The sequence below is a fragment of the Heloderma suspectum genome, chromosome 4 (genome assembly GCF_057233095.1).
Source record: "Heloderma suspectum isolate Gila_16-S chromosome 4, 16-S_ref, whole genome shotgun sequence".
NCBI lineage: Eukaryota > Metazoa > Chordata > Lepidosauria > Squamata > Helodermatidae > Heloderma > Heloderma suspectum.
In genome coordinates, this window is record NC_139461.1 from 40,069,546 (window position 1) to 40,093,438 (window position 23,893).

General features: G+C 40.4%; 1 protein-coding gene across 1 annotated transcript in view; it reads right to left on the bottom strand.

Annotated features, from left to right (window-relative positions):
* Positions 1–576: 576 nt before the first annotated feature.
* Positions 577–23,893, bottom strand: part of SPAG1 (sperm associated antigen 1) — a 53,136-nt gene continuing 29,819 nt past the window's right edge. The window contains exons 10-19 of the mRNA XM_084849015.1: positions 21,437–21,599; positions 19,571–19,987; positions 19,066–19,165; positions 16,394–16,546; positions 10,733–10,908; positions 9,326–9,467; positions 8,794–8,920; positions 5,440–5,604; positions 2,185–2,562; positions 577–2,040 (exon numbers count right to left, since the gene is read on the bottom strand). Coding sequence (XP_084705141.1) covers positions 1,909–2,040; positions 2,185–2,562; positions 5,440–5,604; positions 8,794–8,920; positions 9,326–9,467; positions 10,733–10,908; positions 16,394–16,546; positions 19,066–19,165; positions 19,571–19,987; positions 21,437–21,599 — 1,953 coding nt within the window. The 3' untranslated portion in view covers positions 577–1,908. The remainder of the gene's footprint in view (positions 2,041–2,184; positions 2,563–5,439; positions 5,605–8,793; positions 8,921–9,325; positions 9,468–10,732; positions 10,909–16,393; positions 16,547–19,065; positions 19,166–19,570; positions 19,988–21,436; positions 21,600–23,893) is intronic.

The following is a 23,893-nucleotide window of genomic DNA, read 5'->3' on the forward strand; positions in this document are numbered from 1 at the left end:
TGCTCATGCAATGGAATTGGTGGGGCAGGGAGAATCGGGAAGGCACAAGTGTCTTGTTGAATTCTGCCCAGTAAAACTTAAGAGGACACCAGGTTGGGGAAGGCTGATATAAAGTAACAAATCTGATTCAGATAACGATACCCTTCAAAATGAATAATAGTTCACATCAGGCTATGGTCTGGTATAAGCCTTTGAGCTAATCATGGTTCACTGAATTAAAAGGGTTTATTATGTAGATGAGCCACCACAAGCCACAGTGAAGCATTTGACTCCTGTAGTTCCCCCCTCCTGTTTCTGCATGGTCAGGAGAAACTGCTGAGTTTAGTTTCACTTTTAAAGAATATCCACTTAGTGGTATAGTCAAACCAGGTATCCTGGTTTAAAATGAACTGTATTCAGCTTCTAAAGAAGCCAACGTCAAACCAGGGGTGCAAAAGCTGACTTGTTTAATCATTTGTTTTAAACTAGGAGGACTACTCAGACAACAGCCTCCTGGAAAAGTGTACTGGGCAGTCGTAGAAAGCATACTAAAATTGTAATCTCTGTGTGCTCTGGCAGTGAGAAGGAATTATCACAAATATTGCCAAATATATTTATTTTTTAAATATTCATTTCAAACGTTTTTCAAGGGAAACAAAATTCGAATGGGTAAGCTCTAAACCTATATATAACATTTCAGTTATGGTATTTAATACAGAAAGTCGGTGACAAATAATACCATCTTTTAAAATAGTGCAAGAACCTGGACAACCCCTCCCATAATAAAATTTGATAAACACTAATAATAAATTACTAGTCTCCAATTTAAAAATATAATAGTTCTATTGCTTTAAGACATTTATTATCACCTATTCTGCTTTATACCTGCTGTTCACCAGTAGTGCACAGGCTGTATAAAAGTATCTTTACATACCCAGAAAAAACAAAATAGAAGAGGACGAAGCTGTCCCTTGTTACAACCTGCAACCAAGGTGTTGCTGTAGCTGTACACATTCAGTGCCATCAAGCACATAACTGCACATACTTAAGTTAGTAGCACTGACACAGGATGAGAAGAAATGAGTGTTTTCCTCTGAAGCCATGCTCAGTGTGTGAGTGTGTGTGTCTGCCTAGGTAGTCTGGTGGCAAATGAAAGCAAAGGCTGGTTTTAGCTGCACTGCAGTTAGGTATATGTATGTAGTAGCCATTTTACCTAGTAGGGAAAGTGAAAAGTATAAGCACGCTGCACTTGTGGAACTGTCCTTTAGCACAAGGCCCACTGTAAGAGAAAAAGATGCACAATTCCCAATCAGTCAATGGGGTTTATATAGAACACATTATCCATCAATTGTACTATATGTCAAAAGCCATTTCTGAACAGTAGCATCTTTAGTTTCCTGTATAACCAAAAACAGCAATATAACAAAAATATATAGCAAATGGATGACTATATAGAACTCATGAATACAGAATGCAGTTGAGTATATTCTAATTATTAGATCAATATACTGTTTTGCAGGATCTCATTTTAGGGACCATTCACTTGATACTTGAAACCTGAGGATCATGTTCTTGCTGGCACACGTATTCCCTTCCTTACACAAGCACAGGATCTTTTCTATTCTATTGTTAATTTCTCTCCCTGCAAGCCTGAATCTTGCTTTCAATCTCTCTCCTGGTATAATTGCAGGAGCCAAGTAGTGAGTGAATAGGCCTGTTAACATAAAATCATGCATGTGTAGTCTGTAGGGTAAAATATATACAACAAGATGGAAGAGCAGCTTTTCAGTGTGCATGTAAAAATGTGCATTATATCGAACAGTCCAGATAAAAGACTGACTTTATCCCATGCAAGTCTGCATAGTTTATATGCCCATCCTACAAGCATCAACAGAATGCATGCAAGAGGCAATTCCAAAATGAAGTTATTTAAAGATCAAAGTCTCTCTTAAGGCTCTCCAGGTCATCTAAAGAAAATTGTTGGTTTTGCTCTTTGGAAAGAGAATCAAACAGCTGTTGAACCTGTTTCACTGCATTCCCACTAAGAAGTGTGCACACCAGCTGAAAAAGGAAAGGATAGTGTGGTTAATAACAATTACAAATGGTATTTATCTAAATGCCTAATTAATGCTAGTATTTAACAAGCATTTCATTTGAGATGTACATTTTCAGAAAGAATTTACATGGTAGACATTAGCAGCTCACCTTAAACCTTTCAGCTTTACTCAGGTGGACAAGATGCTGATACACTTGGCCAGGGTCCTGGCAAAATACATCAGATTGCAGGGCTTGGATAAAGATTAGAAAAACATCTCCTTCTAGTTTGTTGCTTAGAAGTACTGGCAAATCTTTTGGCTCAATCATTGTTAAGAGCTCTGCACAAGCAGTGATGTCCTTATTGGCATTCACAACATTTATAATCTGGCCAAATTCATAGGCATTTGATGGTTTAGAAATTATTAGCTTTTCTGAGTTATTCATTGGCACTCTCACTTCAAGCTCTCCTTTAGCACTGTGGTAATTTACTGTAGCATTCTCTGAGGCACAGGTCTCTCCATCTTCCTCTTCCTTGCATTCATTTACCTTCACAAGGAAATAACCACAAATCCAGTTGGGTTTAATATATGTATAAAATACATAACATTTAATAATTATGGTAAGAACACAGTCCAGAAGAAATTCTGATAATCAGATTAATACTTAAAATTTAGTGCATAATAATCAGCATTTCATTTTGTCCTGAACCCCATTATACCCTCTACCAACATAGCATCTTAAGTTCAGTGGCTTATCCTGTTCACATGTGTAGTTCATAGCTGGCCACAAAGGAGAGGTTGATTGTATGGTTCTTTAGTAACCACTCTCTCAGTGGGGTTCCAGCTTTATGGAAAAGACCCATGTGATTGGCCCCAAGTCATGTAGTCATGTTCTTCACCTGCACACTGCTGCAGTGTGGGACCCCTGTACATGGAAGCAACTCCTTTATTGCTGGCTACACTTCTGAATGGGGTCTATATTTATGCAGAAGTTTAGCGTCTTGAACACTTAAATGAGAGAACTTATGAGAAACTGTAAGTTTCAAGGTTACTTCCAATTCATGTGAATGAAGCTGCCTTTGTCTATATCTGACAACAATTACCTCTGTTCAAAACCAGGTTTCTGTATGCAAAGCTGCTACAGCAAGAGCACAACTGCACGGGGGGGAAACCTTACATCTAGCCATCTGCTGGAGGATGCAATATCAATGTACCACAATAGGAGTGCAACAGTGTGAGAGAATTCACTCAGAAGCCCCACCTCCCACCCCACCTGAACACTGATTTGCTACCATGGAAGCCAGAAAGAGACAGAAGGGACACTGGGCAGAGTCTAGGACACTTTCTCCCAGCTTCCATCCTGCCCAGTAGATGATCTGGGATTCTGCCCTCAACTTCAGTTGCTCAGCAATAACGTTGACCCAATAGCAGGTGCACAGCTTTCTGCTCCCAATTCTCTGGATCAAATCCAGGCTGTCTGTTTTCAGACATGGGTTCCATCAATAATTCTCATTCCTGTATGTACGTAGGCTTAACCCATTTATAAATAAAATGCATTAATACTTGGATGTAGGAATTTCTGAAGTTACCCCAAAGCTGTCTTTACTTTTCACTGATTTTTCAGGGAGGTAACTCAGCTGTGAGGTAACTTGAGAAAAACCCATGGCTGAGAAGGGTAATGTACAAATAATTGCTTTTCACAGAACCAAAAAAAAGGAGTTCAATTTGTAGTACATTTCTGATTTCAAAAGTGCAACTGTTTCAAAATTTGAAACCAGAATTGGATTCACATTTTGAAGTGACCAGGCTCTTAAACTGCAATATGCAAACAACGCTATAAACTAGCTTACTAGAATCCATAAGAGACAGCAAATAACTGCTGCCTCCACTTGCTACTGCTTTCGCCAGCTATTATAGGGCCCTTTTCCCTACCTCACAGAGCCCATCGGTTCCAAGTGCTCTGTAAGGAAGAACAACAGGACCATCTGCTCTGGGGAATGATGGCATCATCTGGGCCTCCTAAACTTTCCTGCAGCTGCAGGAGTGACAGAAGCTGGAAGATTTCAACTAGGCCCCACCCTGTAAGACCAACAACTTCCAGCTGCATTACAGCCATTTTGTGGGAGGTCAGGTCATGAAGCTGGTTTTTAACAGTGAGCAGCCCATTTCCAAAACAGCTGGTCATTGTAAGAACCATCTAACATTAAGAATTGGTGGCCTTGTTTTCCTTTCCCCTCCTTTCCTTGTGTCATGTATTTTAAGGTGGTAAACCTGATTGGCAAGGACTGTCTTGTGTCTAATTCATCTGTAAGGGTCTTTGGAGCATTTCCAGCTGAAGAGTAGGGTATAGGTGCTTGAAAAAGAGAAAGAAGATTCCCACTGTGACCACTGAAGAGGTGGTGATCAATGGGCTGCCATTAACTTTAATGTGATATATATTATGTGATGTTCAGTGATACTGATGACTCCGTGCTGGATTTAGGAACAAGCCAAGTAAGCCATGGCTTAGGGCCTCATATTATGAGGGGCTCTAAAATACTTTGGAGATAACAAAGATTTATTAGAATTGAAATGGCTTTGGCTTAAAAAGCTTTTCATATAAAATCCACTACCCAAATTCTGAACCCTGACCTCCCCATCCTAATGCACACCCAGCCCCATCAACTTCCCTTACAGGGCTGCTGGACTACTCACAATCATCCACAGATTGCCTAACCTCACCTCAGAGGAGACAATGGGAGCTAGGATTACTGCAAGTCTGTATATGTTTTGTTTAGAATACCAGTATTAATTTCCTGATACAAGCTGCAGCACTGCTTCTATTAACTCAGTTCTGATCTCTGCAATTGCTCTTGTGTTTCTATAAATTAAAAGTCTTCAGTTTCATATATGGTGCTTAAGAAATCACAAGGTATTTTATAATGCAAATAAAGCTTTTTGCAAAAAGTATCTTTTATTTAGTTGTTTCTCATGGCATCTTTGCCTATTTATATATGCAAATATAATGGTTTACCTTTCTATTATAATGTAATACACATTTTTCTGTTTATTTTTTATGGTATGGGGTCTCTGAATCTTGACAAGGCTTAGAACTTCAGCATGTCTTAATCTGGCCCTGTGATGACTAGCCACATCGTAACAACCAAAATAGATCCTTTTAGCGGAACATGATCCAGAGCATCCAAAGCATGATCCACAAAGATGTAGATTAGCTGGGTTCCACATCTTTGCACTGTTTTCTCAGAAGAGAAGCCCCCCAAATGCTAGATGCACAGCCCCCCTTAACACAACTTGAAAGAGAAGTTAGCTCCAAAAAAGTGTTTGGGAGCTATCACCACAGTTCAGAGTACAATTTAATGATTTCATGAGGAACGCTGAATCTCGGGCTCTTAGGCCTCTGTGCATTTTTTAAAAAATGGAATACCTCTTCAATTTTAATTTTTTTCCTTTGCTTTTGTTGTGTGTTCTCTGTAACTTCATTTTTTAGTTTAAGCAACCGTGTTGTTTCCTGCAGCTCCTTCTTTGCTTCTTCAATACTTGGATCTATTAGAAGAACTGTATTCAAATCATCAATACTGGCTTTGTAATTCTGAAATTTAGAAAAATAAATTATTAGCTTTAAAAATGGAATAGCTTTGAAAGGTCACAATACTTACAAATACGCAGAAAAATAAGAGCACAAGACTTTGTAATAAGAATTTGGGCTAAGATTACTGCATTTATAGATGTTTCCTCAGTGCTAGACTAGTGGTTGAATCCAGCAAGGCACTTTTTAGGAATTCACCAGCGTGGTGAGGGAAAGAGTTGCTATCCAGACCTCTGGCTGTCAAATGTATGTGAGGAAAAGGATGCTTGCGTCTCTCCTCCATCCAGGAACATTATGAAGGAGGACTCATTTGATTTAGGCAGAGATTCCTAACAGTGGTTCTCAAGGAGTGCCACAAGATGAAAACTGAATAAAACAAAGGTTGAGGAAGTTATTTCTGTGAAGACTCAACAGGAACTGGAAGGAATGCATTGCAGCCAAGCCATTTTTATTCCTCCAATTCTTCTTATGACTCACAGTAAGAATTTACATCAGGTGTAGGCAACCTAGTGCACTAGTGTACCCAGACACTTTTCTTGGTGCCTACCAAGGTGCCCTACCCTTTCCATTTACAGGGGAAGGTAACAAATGTTCTTACTGGCAGCTGGGAATGCTTGAAAGCAAACTGAGGGCCTCCAGCTGCTGCCATCTTCATTTCCCATAAATGTTTTGGCCCATACATGGGGCTCACAGATGTTCTTAGGGAATGAAGATGGCAAGAAGCTGAAGGCTGATGCTTTCCTCTGCAGTACCCTCAGACACCAAGAAAAAGAAGTAAGAAAAGAAAAAGGGACTCCTGTCACATCTGTTTGGTAAACTGGGGAGACTAAAGAGGGCACGAGGGGCTAGTGAGAGCAGTGGGGGGCTAGGGAGGGCAGCAGTAAGCCAGCTGGAAGGTCAGGGAAGCCAAGCACAGAGAGTAGTAGGGAGAGCAGTAGGAAGGCAGCAGGGCCTGGGAGAACCAATTATGAGCAACCTGGGAGTGTTGGGGAGGGTTGTGTGTTTGTATGTCTGAACGGATGGCAGTACACATGCGTGGGAAAGAGAAAGGGGTTCAGGGGCATTTTGGAGGGAACCTGAAAAAGAGCGAGAGTGTTTTTGTGCGTGTTTGCAGTGAGGAGAAGGAGGAAGGGTATGTGTTTGTACGTGCATGCATGTGCATGCACGATGGATACATAGGATGTTGGTGTCTGTGGATGGATGGATGAGGGAAGTGTGTGTGTGTGTGTGTGTGTGTGTGTGTGTGTCTGTGGGTGGTGATCCAGAGCAAGAGAGAAAGAAATTGGGGGGGGGGGGATGAGTTCGCTGGCAGGAGTGTGCAGAGAAAAATAATTTGCCTTCTGTGAAATAGATTCTGTTGGGTGCTGAAAACTGTGGATTCAAACAAGTTGTTTAGTGTGTTGGGGCTCAGAACCCACCTTTTCAGCTGATTACTTGTCCTTTGGGACTAGCCACGCTCCCAATTTGGGCTGTTACCCAGGACAGTTTCTCAAATTGTCAAATGTGCCCACGGGCCCAAAAATGTTGCCAACCCCGATTTACATTAATTCACTGCCCTCCTTTACTATAAAGTCTATCTGATTACTAAACGCCTTGCTTCCAGTCCATTTGCTCTTGAAGTATTAGGCTGTGCTTAACATTACACAAAATAAGGGGGGGGGGGGCTTCAAAAAGAATAACATTGTCTTAGGGTTGAGCTAAAACTGCCCTCCTGATTTTCCTGCTCGGTTTCGAGGCTGTGAACTGGGGTGGGGGGCTTTAGGGGGAGGATGGCATATAAAGGAAAGGAAGAAGGAAACACATGCCTGTGATGCCTAGGAAACCAGACAACATTTGCCATCTTTCAGCACCGCACTATGTGAGCAGCCAGTGAAATCACAGCAGCCCATTGAGACAGGAAAAATTACCCAGTTAACCTCCCATGGGAGCAACATTTCTTCATTTGCTTTCATGGCAATGTTACATAGCCATATACCTAGTTTTGCAACTCACTCACTACATGATCCTGGATCAGCCAGGATCACACAGGAATAAGAGGAAATGGCACTGGAGGAGCAGTAGAAAGGAGGAACACTTTAGCTGTGAACAGCCACCGGGGGCAGGAAGAGGAGAGGAGAGAAGGTAGATTATGGATTTTATTTGGGAGCATTTCACATCCTAATTTTTGCTCCCACAATTTTCACAGGTGGTAAAATCAGCCCTAGATGAAATCTCAGACACATTCTGTGAAGAAATGCTGAAGATCTTGTCTGTTATTCCCTCACAGTATTGTCACTACCATATTGTGATGGCTTCCAGATTTAGGCACATGCAAATGGACTGGTGGAAGCAGACTTCCCCACCCCCTCCTCTCTACAGTAGCCCCTCCCTAAAAATGCTGCGAAGTAGGGTAAGGGAGCCTGCTGAATGGGGTGAGCTATTGTGCGGGTGGCGGTGGACTCCTGAAAACTGGGCAAAGGCATCTTCCATAAACAGAGCCCTTTTGTCCACGGAAGGCAGATCCTGGATCTGAACCACTGACTTTGGTCTGAGTGGAGAGTGGCCAAGCTATCAAATAAGACCCCATTACCAAGCTCTGCCCTGACCCTCATATTATGAACAGCAGTCGTTGCTCTTACTCTGTTGCTATCAGACCTGCCTCTGGCTGGACTTCGACAGCATCCTATGCTCAATCTGTTGCTGTTGAAGGAATGCCTCAGAGGCTGCCTGTCAAATAATCTCCTAACTCTTGGTTTCTATTGCACTCACTATTGCACTATTGCGCTTACTTCCAGTCTCTACAGCCCTTAAAGCCTCTGAGAGCATTTCATGCCGGTGTTGTAGTGCTTGCTGGCAGAGCCTGGAGTGGCCCTGTACCCTCAACATTCCCTGCCACTGGAGAGGCAAGGCTTGCTGGTATTTACTGTTGCCAGCCCCAGTTCAGCCCTAAGAAGCAACCCCCATTGACCCACTTGGTTTATATCCACATTCTCATCCTTGGCCACCCAAAAATCAGCATTATTCATGTTGACATTCCTAGCTCTTCAGGCAACAGGAATGCCCCATGTTTACATGATGTTTATTCTGGGATTGTTTTTTACACCTGACCTTCTGTCCCATGCTTCAGTTGCATTTACATATCCTGTTAACATGCATGATCACTATTAAAATGAGAATCTCCAAGTTAACAGCCAGGCTGCTCTCTTTACTTACCTCTATTCCTTTGTATGCTAGAGCTCTTCTGTATAAAGCTTTTATATTGGAGTCATCTGTCTGAAGAACATAGTCACAATCCTTTTTGGCTTCTTCAAACTGACACAACTTCAAGTAACAGAGGGCCCTAATATAGTACAGTAAAAACAGAGCAGTGTTAAGATTATAGCACCGATAGAATCCTGGGGTCAATACCATTTGTGCAAAAAAGACCCATTATGTGTACATGGAGAAATTTATATTTTGCAGTGTAAAAATGTCAATGCTACTTGTATTCTGATGTACTGGTTGAAAAGCCAGTGTGTGGAACATTTGCCTAGATGTTTATAGCCCTTTCTGCACAACAAATTATAGACAACTTTATATATGAGTATGGACCTACGTATAACAATCTAACATGGGAAGTAGCTTTCACTCCCAAACATGACGAATCTTGGATACAATCAGTTTTTCTCTAACGTTAATGACAAATGCCTAATGATCGCAATCATTGCATTTGAAGTGGATGGCGTTCTAGAGATCTCCTCCTCACCTGTTAGTGTAGATGGTCAGTTCCTGGGAATTTAACTTCATGCACTCATTGTACTTCATCAACGCTTCCTCGAAGTTACCCTTTTTCACAAATTCATTCCCTTTGTTCTTAAGAGTCTTGAACATCTCTTCTGGTTTTCCCCCTATTTCCAAACACAGATGAAGAGAGGCTATTCCATAATGGTGATGCTGAGTGGGGGGAACATTCTTGCACGTGTTTTGCAGCTTTCAGAAAGCAAGGCTGTAATTCATCAAGTATGTGTGTCTTTATTCCTTAAAGCACGAATGGGAAACAGTTTTTGTCCTGATGGCTGCATTCCTTTGTGACTAACCTTCCATGGCTGTATGCCAGAGGTGGGCATACCCCACAAAAGTAAATGGAGCCCCCCAAAAAGTGTGTGGGATCAGGTGTCACCCTATTCTAATTCTCATCCCCCCACACACACACATAACACATACTGATGCATCCAGTCTCACACATCACACACACATAAACCACACACAGCTGATGTCCCTCCTACTGTGCAGCAATTGGGGATGGGGGGAGAAAAGACAGACACATTGATGCCCATTACAGCTACTTTAAAATCCTGGATTTCTCCATTATTCTCTATAGGATACTCTCACTTCTACCCTAGGGGACAGGGGAAAGGCCAAAAGGAACCAGAAGTTAGGCAAATTGTGTGAATCTAGCACAATTGTAGGGGACAACAGTTAAGCCATGGAATGTTGAAGGTGTCAGTTGAAAAAAGGAAAATGGAGGGAGACAGTGGCAAGTAAAGGGCCTGATTGAGGGCTTAACAGCTTACAATACCCTGAAAGTGAGCATTAGGGTCACAGTAATGTATGCCATAAAGTTAAAAAATAATGCTGTCCCTGTCCACCTCCAGCTCTACAGCAATAAAGTGTTCAGGGTCAGATCAGTCAGGCCTGATCCTCAACCCTTTTGGACTATGTAACACAGCAGGGAAACACTGTGGGCTGGGGATACAACACAGGTGTCGCCTTGTAGTTTCTATTGTGAGCCAAGATCAGAATTGGGAACATATCTTACTGGTGGCGTATGGCAAATATTTTAGGACTGCACTGTTAACCTTTTAAAGATAATGGATGAGATCCAAAGAGCCATATACACACACCCAAATTTTGTGCACACTGGGCTGTCCTGTTTCCCACTTCTGACTGCAGCCCTTTGAACTGTGCCAAAGGCAGCTCCAAAGCTGTTCTGATTTTCTGTAGGTGCTTTTGGGAGGGACATGTGGACACAAGAAAATGCAGAAAAAGGGAAGCTTGAGAATCTCTCAGTGCATGCAAGGATACTGAAAGGTCAATTCTCTCTCCTACCTATGCACCATCAATAAGAGTTCACCAGTGATTCTACTGACACACTAAAATACATGACACATACTAGGAATCTGTGACTGTTGATCTCCATGCCTGGCTGTAGTTTTCTTTTGCGTTGTCTTTGAAGTCAAACTTTCTCCATCCCACCAGTGTAACTGAGCAGAAACAGGAACAACAGGAATCGGGGATAGTTTCTCCCTCCAATTTTGGCCATCCTGATCTATTAAAGTTCTTGTTATCCTAAAGAAAAACAGTTTTTTTTCCCATAGATTGTAATCATTTTTAAAAATTGCAGTAAACTGACTGGGTAATTATTCTCAAAGAGGACAAATTAAAATAATGAGACAATCTAAATCATATTCTCTTTTTATAGAGATTTGCATGGGTTTTTTTTTGTTATTCATTATACATACCCATTCTTTGTTGAGAAAGCTCACAGCATTTACATTGACTGTTCAATATGTTAACTCAGATCCACCTGTTAAAGGGAATGCTGAACTGCTTTCTCTTACTGAGGCCCAGTATTGACCACTTAGGTAATATATGCAAACCAACCCGAGGACCATCAGACTCTTATTTTGTATGGCTGAGAGGATTTTACTAGCTTTAAGGAACTGAAAAGTGACATCATAAGAATCCAATTCAACAGCCCTTAAAATAATATTTTTCAAGTCTCAAGGTTTATTATTATTTCAATTTAGTTAAATTCTATTTCATACAGTCCGGAAACAAATACTTTGCAAGCTGAAAAGGAATTACCAGCAGGAGGAGAAGGAGGAAGAAGAGAAGGAAGCAGCTGAAATAAGGAGATGGATTGCCAGGAAGGAAGGAGTAATAAGCAGTGAAGCAAAAAGCATAAATAAGACCTAGAGAGGGGGGAAAAGTCATTGTGTTAAGAATAACAAAATACAAGCAATCTTACAGAACAAGCAAGCAACCACAAGGTATTCTGGGCAATTTTGAAAGCATCTAAATACAAACATAAGAAGAAAAGCACAGGAATAAGTTTATGCCAATGCAAGTTCCATGTTATTTCACATAACAGGAAAAAAAATAACTTCTCATAGCAAATGCTGAGAAAAAACAATTTCCTTGTTTATCTAAACAGGTATTTTTTCTCAGCATTAGATTCTAAAGGTGGACTCAAATACACCATGTAATTTTCAAAAAGTGATGGATATGCCATGCATTTTCCAAAAAGCAATGGATGTGCATACCTCTCTAAATATCAGATGGTTTACATATGAAGTCATATATCATTTCATAATACTTAAGACAAAAGGTGACCTTAGTTCTGAGATTCAAGAAAAAGGTATTGCCTAGAACAGAGATAGGCAGAAAGTAGCAGACCACAGAGAAATCACTGGCTAGTGGTGGACTATCTCATGCTGGACTTCTTGCAAAGGCACATTTCATGATCTTAAACAATCATACTTAGGGTTACTTTAATATAAATTAGTTATACCTTAACTGTTAGAGATGTTAAATATGCACCTTGGTTTTATAACATTTAACACACGTTAGCAAACCACGGAGACTGTAGGTTAAAAAAAGGGAGAACGTGGAAGACTGAAGCCAGTCCACCCTGACCTAGAATACAAACTACAGTTCTGTATGGCTTACATTAATTCTACAAATTAAAAAGTAAATGAGAACAAAATGCTTAGATACTGTATGATTTAGTGTGATGAATACAAGGCAAAACCAAAGAGACAGTTCACACATAACAGCAGCCCATAGGCTGTCATGGGAAGGTGGGAGAGAACAGGAGTGCAGTTAACCCAACAACAAACCATATGTAAGCTGCTGTGTTGTTTAGGGCTAAACAGCACTCTGGGTTCACACATCATGCTCAACAATCTTTGAATGAGCCAATCCCTAGGTTGTTCAGTAAAAGCGGAAGTGGCGGGTGCATGGGAGGCAGCATGGTCGCTCTTTCCTGCTCATGTACAACTACTTATGGGTTGTTTAAAGCATGGGTTGTCATTACATGCGATCTGGGTCAAAGTAGAGCATGTATGACTTATTATAGAAATGTTAAACTCTTACAATGTTCCAAATATAAACTCATAAAAATCCCAAAGGACAGAATCCAACATAGTGTGAATGGAAGCCTACTTCCATGGCAGGACTTTATCTCTCTCTCCTCACCCCTGCAGTCTCGTGACCCACAAAAATCTGTGCCGGAGGGTCCCCCAAGCCCTGAGGCAGTTCTTGATGGTGCACAGGTAGGAGAGAGAATTGACCTTTCTGCTGACAGAAGCAGTTCTGTCAACAGGAAAACTTCACTGTATTCCACCCCAGTGTTTTGAACCTAATGTCCACTTTGGAGGAACTATGAAGAATTAAATAGCGTATGAGATTATTATGAGAGCCATTTTTAAAACTTAAAACATACATTAAAATAGCAAATTGTAGACTGATTATCAAGGAGAACCATAGTATATATGAAACTTACGGGTAATCATCACAGGAGAAAAGAAAAATTATTTCATGGATTAAATTATTCCTTATAAGAGCCAGTTGCATAGTTTAAAAAAATATATCGATGTTTTGATCCCTCCCTGCTCTCCAAGTTTTATAACAACCAAACTGGATTACGAAAGGGCAGCAATTCTTATTAGAACAGCATCCTGCATGGGGTGTTTTCAATTTTATTGCACAAAGGTGATGTCAAAGTGGTGGACCCCTAAGTTTTTGGTTGAGGGTTTTTATTATGGTACCTCAGAACTACGTTAGAACATAAGAGCCATGCTGTATCACAGCAAAAGTCATCTAGTCCAGCATTCTGGTCACACAGTGGTCAGGCAGATGCCTGTGGGAAACCCACAAGGACATGAGTACAATAGCATCCTCTGCCTCATGTTCCCCAGAAACTGGAATACCCAGCCATACTGCCTCTGATACTGGAGGTAGCTGATAGCCATCAGGACTAGTAGCCATTGATAGCCTTATCCTCCATGAAATTGTCTAACCTTTTAAAGCCATCCAATTTGTGGCCATCTTGTGGTAGCAAATTCCATAGTTTAACTATGTGCTATGTGAATAAGTTCTTCCTTTTATCTGTCCTGAATCTTCTCTATTCAGCTTCACAGGATGACCCCAGGTTCTAGTGTTATGAGGAAGAAAAACTTCTCTATCCACTTTCTTCACACCATGCATAATTTTGTACACCTTTGTCATGTCTCCTCTTACCCTTTTTCTAAGCTAACAGCCACAGTCATTATAACCCTTCCTCATTGGAAGTTGCTCCAGCCCCTTGATAATTTTGGTTGCCCTTTTCTCCACCTTTTCCAACTCTACAATATCCTTTTTGAGGAGCGGTGACCAGAACTCTACAAAGTATTCCAAGTGTAGTCTTACAATAGATTGGTATAAGATCTGTATGATATTGGCAGTTTTATTTTCAATTCCTTTTCTAATTAAACTCAACATGAAATGTGCCTTTTTCACAGCAGCCACACACTGGGTCAACATTTTCATTGGCTATCCACCACAACCCCAAGGTCTCTTTCTTGGTCAGTTGTGCCAGCTCAGATCCCATCAGTGTATACATGAAGTTGGGATTTTTTTTGCCCCAGTGTGCATCACTTTACACTTGTTTACACTGAAATGCATCTACCATTCTAATGCCCATTCTCCCAATTTGGAGAGATCCTTTTGGAACTATTCACAATCCCTTTTTGTTTTAGCCACACTAAACAATTTGGTGTCATCAGCAAAATTCGCCACTCCACTGCTTAATTCCAGATCATTTACGAACAAGTTAAAAAGCACTGGTCCCAATACAGATCCTTGTAGGATTCGACTGTCTACATCCCTCCATTGTAAGAATACAGTGTATTACTACTCCCCGTTTTCTGTTCTTGAACCAGTTACCAATCAGTAAGGGGGCCTCTCCTCTTATGCCATTACTGCTAAGTTCACTCAGGAGTCTTGTAAGGGACTTTGGAAGTTGAAGTAAACCATGTCTACTGGATCACCCCTTTCCCCATAGAATCACAGAATTGGAAGTGGCCATTTAGGCCATCAAGTCCAACCCCCCCGCCCTTTGATCAGTGCAGGAATGCAGTTTAAAACATCCCTGATACATGGCTTTCCAGTCTTTGCTTGAATACTTCCAGGAACGGAGAGCCCATCACCTCCCTAGGCAGTTGGCTCCATTGTCTGACTGCTCTCACCGTTAGGACGTTTTTCCTGATGTTCCTGTAACTTAAGCCCGTTATTTCATGTCCTAAAGTCTTGCATGATAGAAGCCTACCCTTTAGGTCAAGGGAGGGCAACTTGCAGCCCTCCAGAAGTTTGACCTACAGCTCCCATCAGCCCTAGCCAGCATTGCCAATGGTGACGGATCATGTAAGTTATTATTTTATTATTATTATTTATTTCATTTCTATACCGCCCAATAGCCGAAGCTCTCTGGGCGGTTCACAAAAATAAAAATTAAGTTGTAGGCCAAAACATCTGAAAAGACACATGTTGCCCATCCCCTGCCCTAAGCAATTACTGGGGACTTACTGCAAGACTGTGGAATCCAAGTGGGAGCCGATGTGAGTGACTTTATGCAGGAAGTGTCTAGTAAACCAATTATAGAAAGCAATTAGGGCAGGAATGGGCAGCATGCGGCCCCTGCAGCCTCTGCCACCATCAAAATTCATGGCTGTGGCAAAAGAAGTTGGGAGTTTGCAGCCAAATTTCAGCAGCAAATGACTATGGAAGGCTAAAAGGACCAAGGTTAGTTATTTTCAAACTGAAAACAGTGGGCAGACTGCTAGGTTTATGGAAACCAATATTAAATGAAACTAAGCCATGGTTGACAAAGAACCACAAAATTGTGAGCTGCTGCAGAAAGTGGGGTGCTGAGCCTTCGTCAAAGTCCTACAGGATCACCAACCTAGAAGACCCCAACACCACCCCTGAAACCACCTCTGTCAACTTAGACAAAGCGTCTGCTGGGAAACAGGGTAGGGCAGTAGGCTGGTCGGTACAGCAACAGCTCCACAATTCTTTCAGCTCACCATCATGTATATGTACATAAAATTAGGTTCTTGCTAGACGGCACATGGACAGAGGAATGGTATCACAATAGACCACTGCAACTCTATTTCCCTATCCACCAGACCCAGACCTGCCACTGAAGTGAAAAACCTAGCCGCCAAAGCTAGGACAAGTTAACATCTCCCAATTTGTCCTCCCAGGTTGACTTGATCATCCAGGATCAAATCTTGGACATGGACACACACACACTGACTATATAACCTCAACTGCATGCAATATTTGTTCTTTATCATATATTTATTGAATGCCAACTATGTGCTAGTAACTGTATAGAATAATATGACATGGTCCCTGCATTACAGTCTAACAACCTGATCCTATGCAGATTAAAGTACACTAAAGCCTTTTTTTATTTAAATAGATTTAGACACTCTTAATTCTGCATAGGATTGGATTGTAAGGAATTTCAATTAGTAATCATTCTGAAAGTAAAAAAGAGTGAGGATTAATATAGAAAGCAAAGAATCAAATTATTTTACTTCAATAACAGTCTTAAATGTATTGTGGAGGTAAATAAATAAATAGGATGGGCCTAGCAACCACTGCAGTAGCACAATCACAAACCATAGTTACACTAACACTGCAGGCCAATTATGCTTGCATAATCCATCCCAAATTGTTCCAGATTAGTATGTTACTGTTTTGTATGAATTTTATAAATATTTACCGGTTAACACTGTCATTTGCTGCTTGGATCCCACTGTCTATTTGCAATAATGTTTTATAATCAACATATGCCTGTCGATATCGCTCCATGGACTCGTAGGCCATTGCTCGACGTAGAAGAGGTTTAAGAGAATATGGATGAAGTTCTAATGCACTAAGGAAAAATAGCCAGAAGTTATTACAAGTAATACAAGGAGAAAGAAGGGAGTAAACACAGAAAAACATGTAGATCTATACTTCTGATTTTGATGACGGGCCTATCCTAAAATAAATCAGGGATGTGGGATGAAGGTTTGTACCAGATGGTACATTGCTATTTTATTTATGTATTTATTTTTACATTAGGGCATTTTCTGGAAGGCTTATTAATAAGATGGCCAGGGAACAGATTTAAGCCAAGTAATACTTAGTAGCAGATCAGTAACTCAAGAGGATTAAAGGTTATTCTGCTTATAAAGAAATACCTACATTTATATCTTACAATGTTTATTGTAGCTGCAGAATATTAAATATGTATAGGCACATAACGCAATGAGATAGCAGGTAATTATTTTTATTATCGTCTTTTTGCAATCTATCAGAACTGCCAGCACCTTACAAATGGTATTTATAGAAAGGAACCAGAAAAACCCTGTTGCACAAGTGGAGTTTTGCTTGATCTTCTTTGGATCCAACCCATTATTTTTAAAAGAGTAAATTGTAATATTCAGGAATTTCGATTAAGCAGGAAGGATATATGAGTTACTTTCCAGGACAGGGTGGGCAACTTAAGGTCCTTCAGAGGTTTTGGCCTACAGTTCCCACCATCCCTCACTATTAGCTATGCTAGCTGGGGCTGAAAGGAACTGTGGTCTTCCAGATATTTTGGCCTACAAGTTGCCCATCCCTGTTCTAGAGGAATCAGCACAAAGAATTCTAAGCGCTTATGTAACGGTATGAGCAATACTGGATAGATCTGCACTATCTCAACACTTTACACCAAGAAAAGCTGTATTTTGGGCCTGTATACATTAGGCAAGTTAAGACTGTTTGGAAATATTTACACAGTTTGCATACTCTCTTCAGTGTCAGCTAGTCACAGGGAAGGAGGGGCAAAGTATTACACAAGGCACCAAACCCCAGGCCCTGACCACTGCAAATTCTACTCAGCCAGCTCTCTGCTTCAAGTTCAAACACTTCACTAATATTGTCCACATTTTTCAATCCTATCTTCATAGCTTCTACAAAGCAGAGGTTCTCAGGCCACTGAATTATGTGTCAAATACCAATATCTGCACTTGCACAGTATGAATACAGAACTGACACATCCCTGGTTCTACTGCCTCACTCTCCTCTTATGGCATAAAGAGTAGGGCCAGGAAGTGGGCGTTTCTCTCTTGGAAGCTCCACTGCCCCTCTTAGAGCAGCAATTAATTGTACAGATATCAGATAGTGGCCCATTCACAGAATTTGTTTTAGCATTAAAATAGAAACGTAGTGGTTTGGATCCAGGCTTAGTCATATTTAGAGTAGATCCACTGAAATCAATAGGACGTGTGTTAGTAATGATCATCTTGCTCCAGTGATTTCAATCAGTCTATTCTAAGCATGACAAAAGTCTGGATCTAACCCAGTGAATAGTAGGGGGTTACAGATTGCTACACATATCACCAACTGGCTCCTCTCTGAAGAAAATAAAGATTCATCATTTGCTCTCTCAAGGGCAGCCCAAACAGGTCAGTCTTACAGAGCTTCCAAAGGAGACTAACCTATCTGTACATTCTGCTACATGAAAAGTTCTTGGTAACTTATAGATTTCTTTGTAGACTGTAGATTTCTACACCAACAAAAGCTGGCCCAGCAAAAAAGATCCTAACTTACCTATTTTGTATTTCTAATTCTCTGGGACCAAAATAACAAATCATCTTTCTCAGAGAACTGACGTCTGAATGAATACTTTCATGAAGTCGCCTATTTATTATTAACTATATTTCACATACAGCATTTGCTATGGAAGAATAATTTGATCTGAAAAATGCTTATTGAATCAGGAGGTTTCAGTATTAACATTTAATGTAATAAATTTACCATCTAGTAATTCTTACAGCTATTAATGCAAAGCCTGGATAGCTACGGCTCTGCTGGAATGCCCAACTCTTGAAGTCTGAGTCATTAGATGCCAGTTAAAAACATTTGTAACAGAAAACATTTTAGAAATATCAGTAACACTTAAAGGGGTCGAAAGCATTAGCTTATCATACTATACTTCACACTACACCATACTTACAGGCCAAGATTGCATGTCTGTTTCTGGAAACTACTGCAACACAATTTATAATCATGATGCGACTACTTGTAAATTTTCTTGATAATATCGAATATAATTTCAGGCTCAGGTATCAAACGGGAAGTTTATGCATAAATAACTATATGAACTTTCACATGATTCTGTAATGAACCTGGTTTAATGTTATATAAAAACGTTCATAGGATTTGAATGTAATTTGGAGAAATATTAACTGTATTATTCATCCTCCTTCCTCTTCGATGAAGTGACTCACAGCATATTTTGATGAAACCTGTATGCACATTAATGGGTGTTACACCTTCCAAACTATCTACAATCATAACAACCAGTTCAAATGCTCTCATAATCATGGGGAGTGCTGTTACCCTGCCGAAGGTTGTATTTACCTGTTACAGTCCTGAATGCAGTCAACACAGTTTCCTTCTTTTAGGTAACATGCTGCTCTGTTTGAATACAAAATACTTAGATCCTCTGGACTTTGGATTCCTAAAATTACATATAATTATAGTGAAAGGTGAGTCCTGAAATCAAATTTGATTAGTATTTTAAAAAAGTAATTAAGGTCCAAGTTGCACTGCAGTAGAGTAGCTCTGCTGATGAAGCAAAGCTTTGAGGATCTTTTGTTTATTCAGTATGGCACCTATAAATATATCCTACTACTTTAATATGCATCCATAATTCAATTACTATGAAATCATCATGAAAAAATCTGTTTCCCCTTATTACTGTATATGATTTTTTTCCACAGCTGCTTATTCATTATGAAGGAATTTTCAGTCTATTAGCTTCTAGAAAAACAAACAAACTGGGAAAAGGATACCAAGTATAATTTGTGGATATTTTTTAATTACAAGAATTTTAACAATGTAATAAAGATTTATTTCAACTCGCCTGAACTGATGACATTTTCAATTGCCTCTGTATACTTGAGCACAGCCTCTCCAAATTGCCCATTCTTAAATAACTCATTTCCTTCAGCTTTCAGTTTTGCTGCAGTAGGAGGGAGCAAAGTAGAACTGCTTGTTCCAGTTGATGAAGATTCTGCCTCCTTTGATTTTGCTTCCCTGTTTTCACTATTATTTCTATCATTGCTCAGACAGCAATTTACTTCACTTTCACGATTTTGGACAACTTTGTGTGTCTTTTTTTCAGGTGCGCCTTTTTTAATACTCTCTAAAGGGTCTCTGTGCTTCTGTGCTTCCTTGTTTTCCGATTTACTGCCATCTCCTTTGCTGGGGAACTTCTTTTGTGCGTTCCCCATTTCAGTCTTCTCGCTTGTGATCTCTCCTCCCACTAGCACAGCAGATTCTACAAGGAAGTTAATCGGCTAGGTTAGGGTTTGCATCATCAGAAGGAACTATTGCAAAAGCAAAGGAGGGGTGGACTATAAGAATGTATGAGTAAATGCATAAGACATCCTAGCTTTTTGAAATGAACTAGACCCAAGACAGCCATGTGCTCCTAGAAGGAGAAGCATAAAATTTAAAGTATATATGATTTGCCAGTGGGAATTCAATTTTGTGGAATCAATTCCTCTTTTTAAGGACTGGCAGAACCCTCTTCTGAATGGCACACAATTCACCTTGAAATTAACCTTTTAAATGCTGGATGCTCAACTTGGAAAGCTGTTCTGATTTGCACATTAGACAGCAATCACAACTATGTTTCAAGCAACAATTTCAATTCACCTTTATAGAAATATAGAAAAAATATAAAAAGTTATTTTGAACTATGTAATATATTGTAAAACAACACGTACTGTTCCAAGACCGATGAAGAAAATACTATGGATACTTTTTTCATCCTTTATTTTAAAAACCTTTCCATTCAGATCCAGATAGACTAAGAATAGTGAACAACAGGAGAGTAAAATATGTCTTATGAACAAACCATTCACTGAAAAAGAGAACAGAATTGCTCCAAAGCAGTCTTCCCCAACCTGGTGGTCTCCAGATGTTTTGGACTTCAAATCCCATCAGCCTCAGCCAGCAAGATCAGGAATGCTGGGAGTTGTAGTCCAAAACACCTGGAGGACACCAGCCCAGGGAAGCCTGCTCCACAGCAAAGTAATCTGGAGATCAGTTTAACATGTTTGATGAATACTCAAGATACGAAATGTATAGCAAATAAGAAGATTTAGCATGCCGTTTACCTGTTAGTTTCTATCAGAATATGAAATAAGCATTATAATGAGAATGAAATTTGAAAGATAGCAAAAAGATAACGTGTCACCTTCAAAAAAACTAATTTGTCTGACTCGCAATCTTGTACATATCCAATTATTTAAATATGCAACTTTGAACAGAAATGCTATTTTGTTTTTACTTTTAAATCAAAAACATAGGGTCACATTTTTATGAGAACTTCCAGCTTAGAAGCTGCCACACAGTCAAATTTGCTGTTTGAATTCCCAAGTTCAAAAAGCTGTTTGGGCTTTATTGTGAAAGCTTTTAAACAGGAGATTTGGGAGGAGGGGAAATACTGTGCAGTACTATAGATTAAAATTATGTTTTTATCACTTTTTCTCAACTCAGTAGCAGAACACATGCTTTGCATACAGAAATCCCTGGCATCACCAGATAGGGCTGGAAAGACCCTTGTCTGAAACCATGGAATGCTAGCACCAGTCTTTGTAAAAAATACTGAGCTAGATTGACAAATGGTTTGATTCAATAAATGATTATCTTCCTGTGTTCCAACAACTATTTTACAATCAGCTCCATGCTCTAATGGAAACAGTTAAATAGTTAATATTACTTTTATCTCCACTGCCATTTTCATGTTCTCCTTCATTTCCTCCTTGTTCTTCATCACCATCAGATTCTTCTATATCTTGAATAAGTATTCTTTTCCCACTGGTCTGGGTCTGAGATACAGGTTCTGACTCTTTCAGATTCTTCTCAATATCTGACAGATTTTTCTGTAGTAGAATATCAATAGTTATTTTTTTTATTTAAAAACTAAAATGTACAAAATGTTCTACAAGTGTAAGCTACTTTCAACTGTTTATAACTTAATACTGGTTTGGATCCAGACTTCTATCATGATTATAGTAGACCGGCTGAAATCAATGGGACTTAATGATGACTAAATTAAATCAAATTTCTTTCAATAGGTCTACTCTAAGCAGGATTTTCTTTATGTTAGCAGTATGTAAATATTGGAATTAAAAATGCCCAAATGAGGAGAAAACAACATCATCAACCTGGAGAAGCTAATGTCAGAAGTGAGATCAGAACCAAACTACATATTCTTCTATAGAAACTTCTGTAAAAACAACCCAATCAGCATAGTAGTAGTTAGCTGATCAAGGTAGATTGAAATGCAATTCAGTGTAAGAAAGAGCAAAATGTTATGCATTAGGGCAAAAAGCCAGTTTCAATATACACTGATTGGTCTAAACTGTGTATAACCACACAGAACACAAACATCTGGATCAAAATGACAGTGTATAAAGGACAAGTAACTGCAGTTCTGTGAGTGGTCACCTATGCATGTACACATATGGGCATCTCAATCAGTATCGAACTTGAGTACGAGTCAGTTTTGGAGTTGTCTCATACGTAACCAAGCCCAGCAAATGACAGCCATCATCACAGCCATGAAACCCAGGAAACTTGGGACTTGGAGCGCCGTGGTAGATCTGCTCTTTAGCAGTTCTAATGCCAGGGAAATCAGCACCTTTACCCTGGTATAGGGTAAGAAAGTGCAGCACAGTTGGGAATCCAATAACGTCCCTATAAATTGGATCTACTGTGTCAGTACAAGATGTGATTTCTCTGCGTTGATATAAAGTCCAAGCTCCTGAAGGAGATTGCAGGTCGCCTCTATCAACTGAAGTTGATTTTTCATTGATGCCACCAACAGCCAATTGTCTCTGTATGGGTAGACCTCTATGCCTTGCAGTCACAGCGGGGAGCAGGCCACTGCCACACACTTGGTGAATACCCTCAGAATGGTGGCAAGACCAAAGGGTAGCACCCAGAATTGGTAGGTGTTGGTACTGAATGCAAAGTGGAGGTAGCGTTGGTGTGATTCGTCTATGGCAATGTGAAAATAGCCATCCTTGAGGACGATAGAGGTGAACCAATCTCCCTGAGAGAGGAGAGGCAGGATAGATGCCAGGGAAACCATGCAGAACTTCCTGGACAAGAAGAACACGTTCAGATGTCGAAGGTCCATGATCGGCCGAAGCCCTCCATCCTTCTTCGGTACAGTGAAGTACCTTGAGTAGAACCCATCCTGAAGTTGAATTCGAGAGACAGGCTTGATTGCCCCTTTTCTGAGGAAGGTCTGAATTTCGGTATGAAGGACCAGGGACAGGACACTCATCAGCACGGTACCGAAATGGGGGAGAGTATTGACCTTGATCTGATAGCCCCTTAGGACTATTGCAAGGACCCAGGAGTCTGATGTGATGTTGTGCCAAAGTGGATAGTAAGCAGAGAGGCACATTCAAAAAATGATTGTTTGGGCCACAAAGCGAGGAAAGATGGCAGGAAGCGAGTCACAGGCTCCGCTTACTTCTGCTGTCAGGTTTCCTGCGATAACTGCAGAATTTTGAAGTTGGGAACTATTTCCCCGACTGCCTTGGTTGTGACTGTTGTTGTTGATGTTGTTGTGCTGTAGCTGGCTGATGAGGTTGGTACCGAGTGGTAGATGACTGAGCCAGCGCTGTTGCCTGGGAAGTTACTGCGATATATAACCCATGCGATGCGCCATGATACAGGCCTTCTGTACCAAATCAAGCACATCATCAGTTTTTGTGTTGAATAAGCCTTGCCCATCGAAGGGTAAGTCTTCAATACGGTTCCTGGTTTCCTATGAAAGACTGGATGACCTCAGCCAGGCATGGTGACATAGGGCTATGGATCCAACTAGCACCTCTGAGTCACAATCAACTTGGTGGCACGATGTATTTGCTGTCTAGACAGCTTCAGTGCCTCAAACTGGAAGAGGCAACCCAGCTCCTTCCTGTCACCTGGAAGATGCTCAAGAAGATGGCCCACTTTGTCCCATAACAGTAGTTGGTACCCCGACATTGCCACCTGGTAGTTCGACATTTTAAGGCCCATCGCTGTGGAGGAATATAGTCTATAGATGCCAAGTAAGTCCAGGCATCTGCCCTCTTGTCAGTTAGAGAGGAGTGAGCCCTGCAGGCCTTGCCCTGTGTGGCTTTGATGACAATCAAATTTGGGGCTGAGTGTTTGAAGA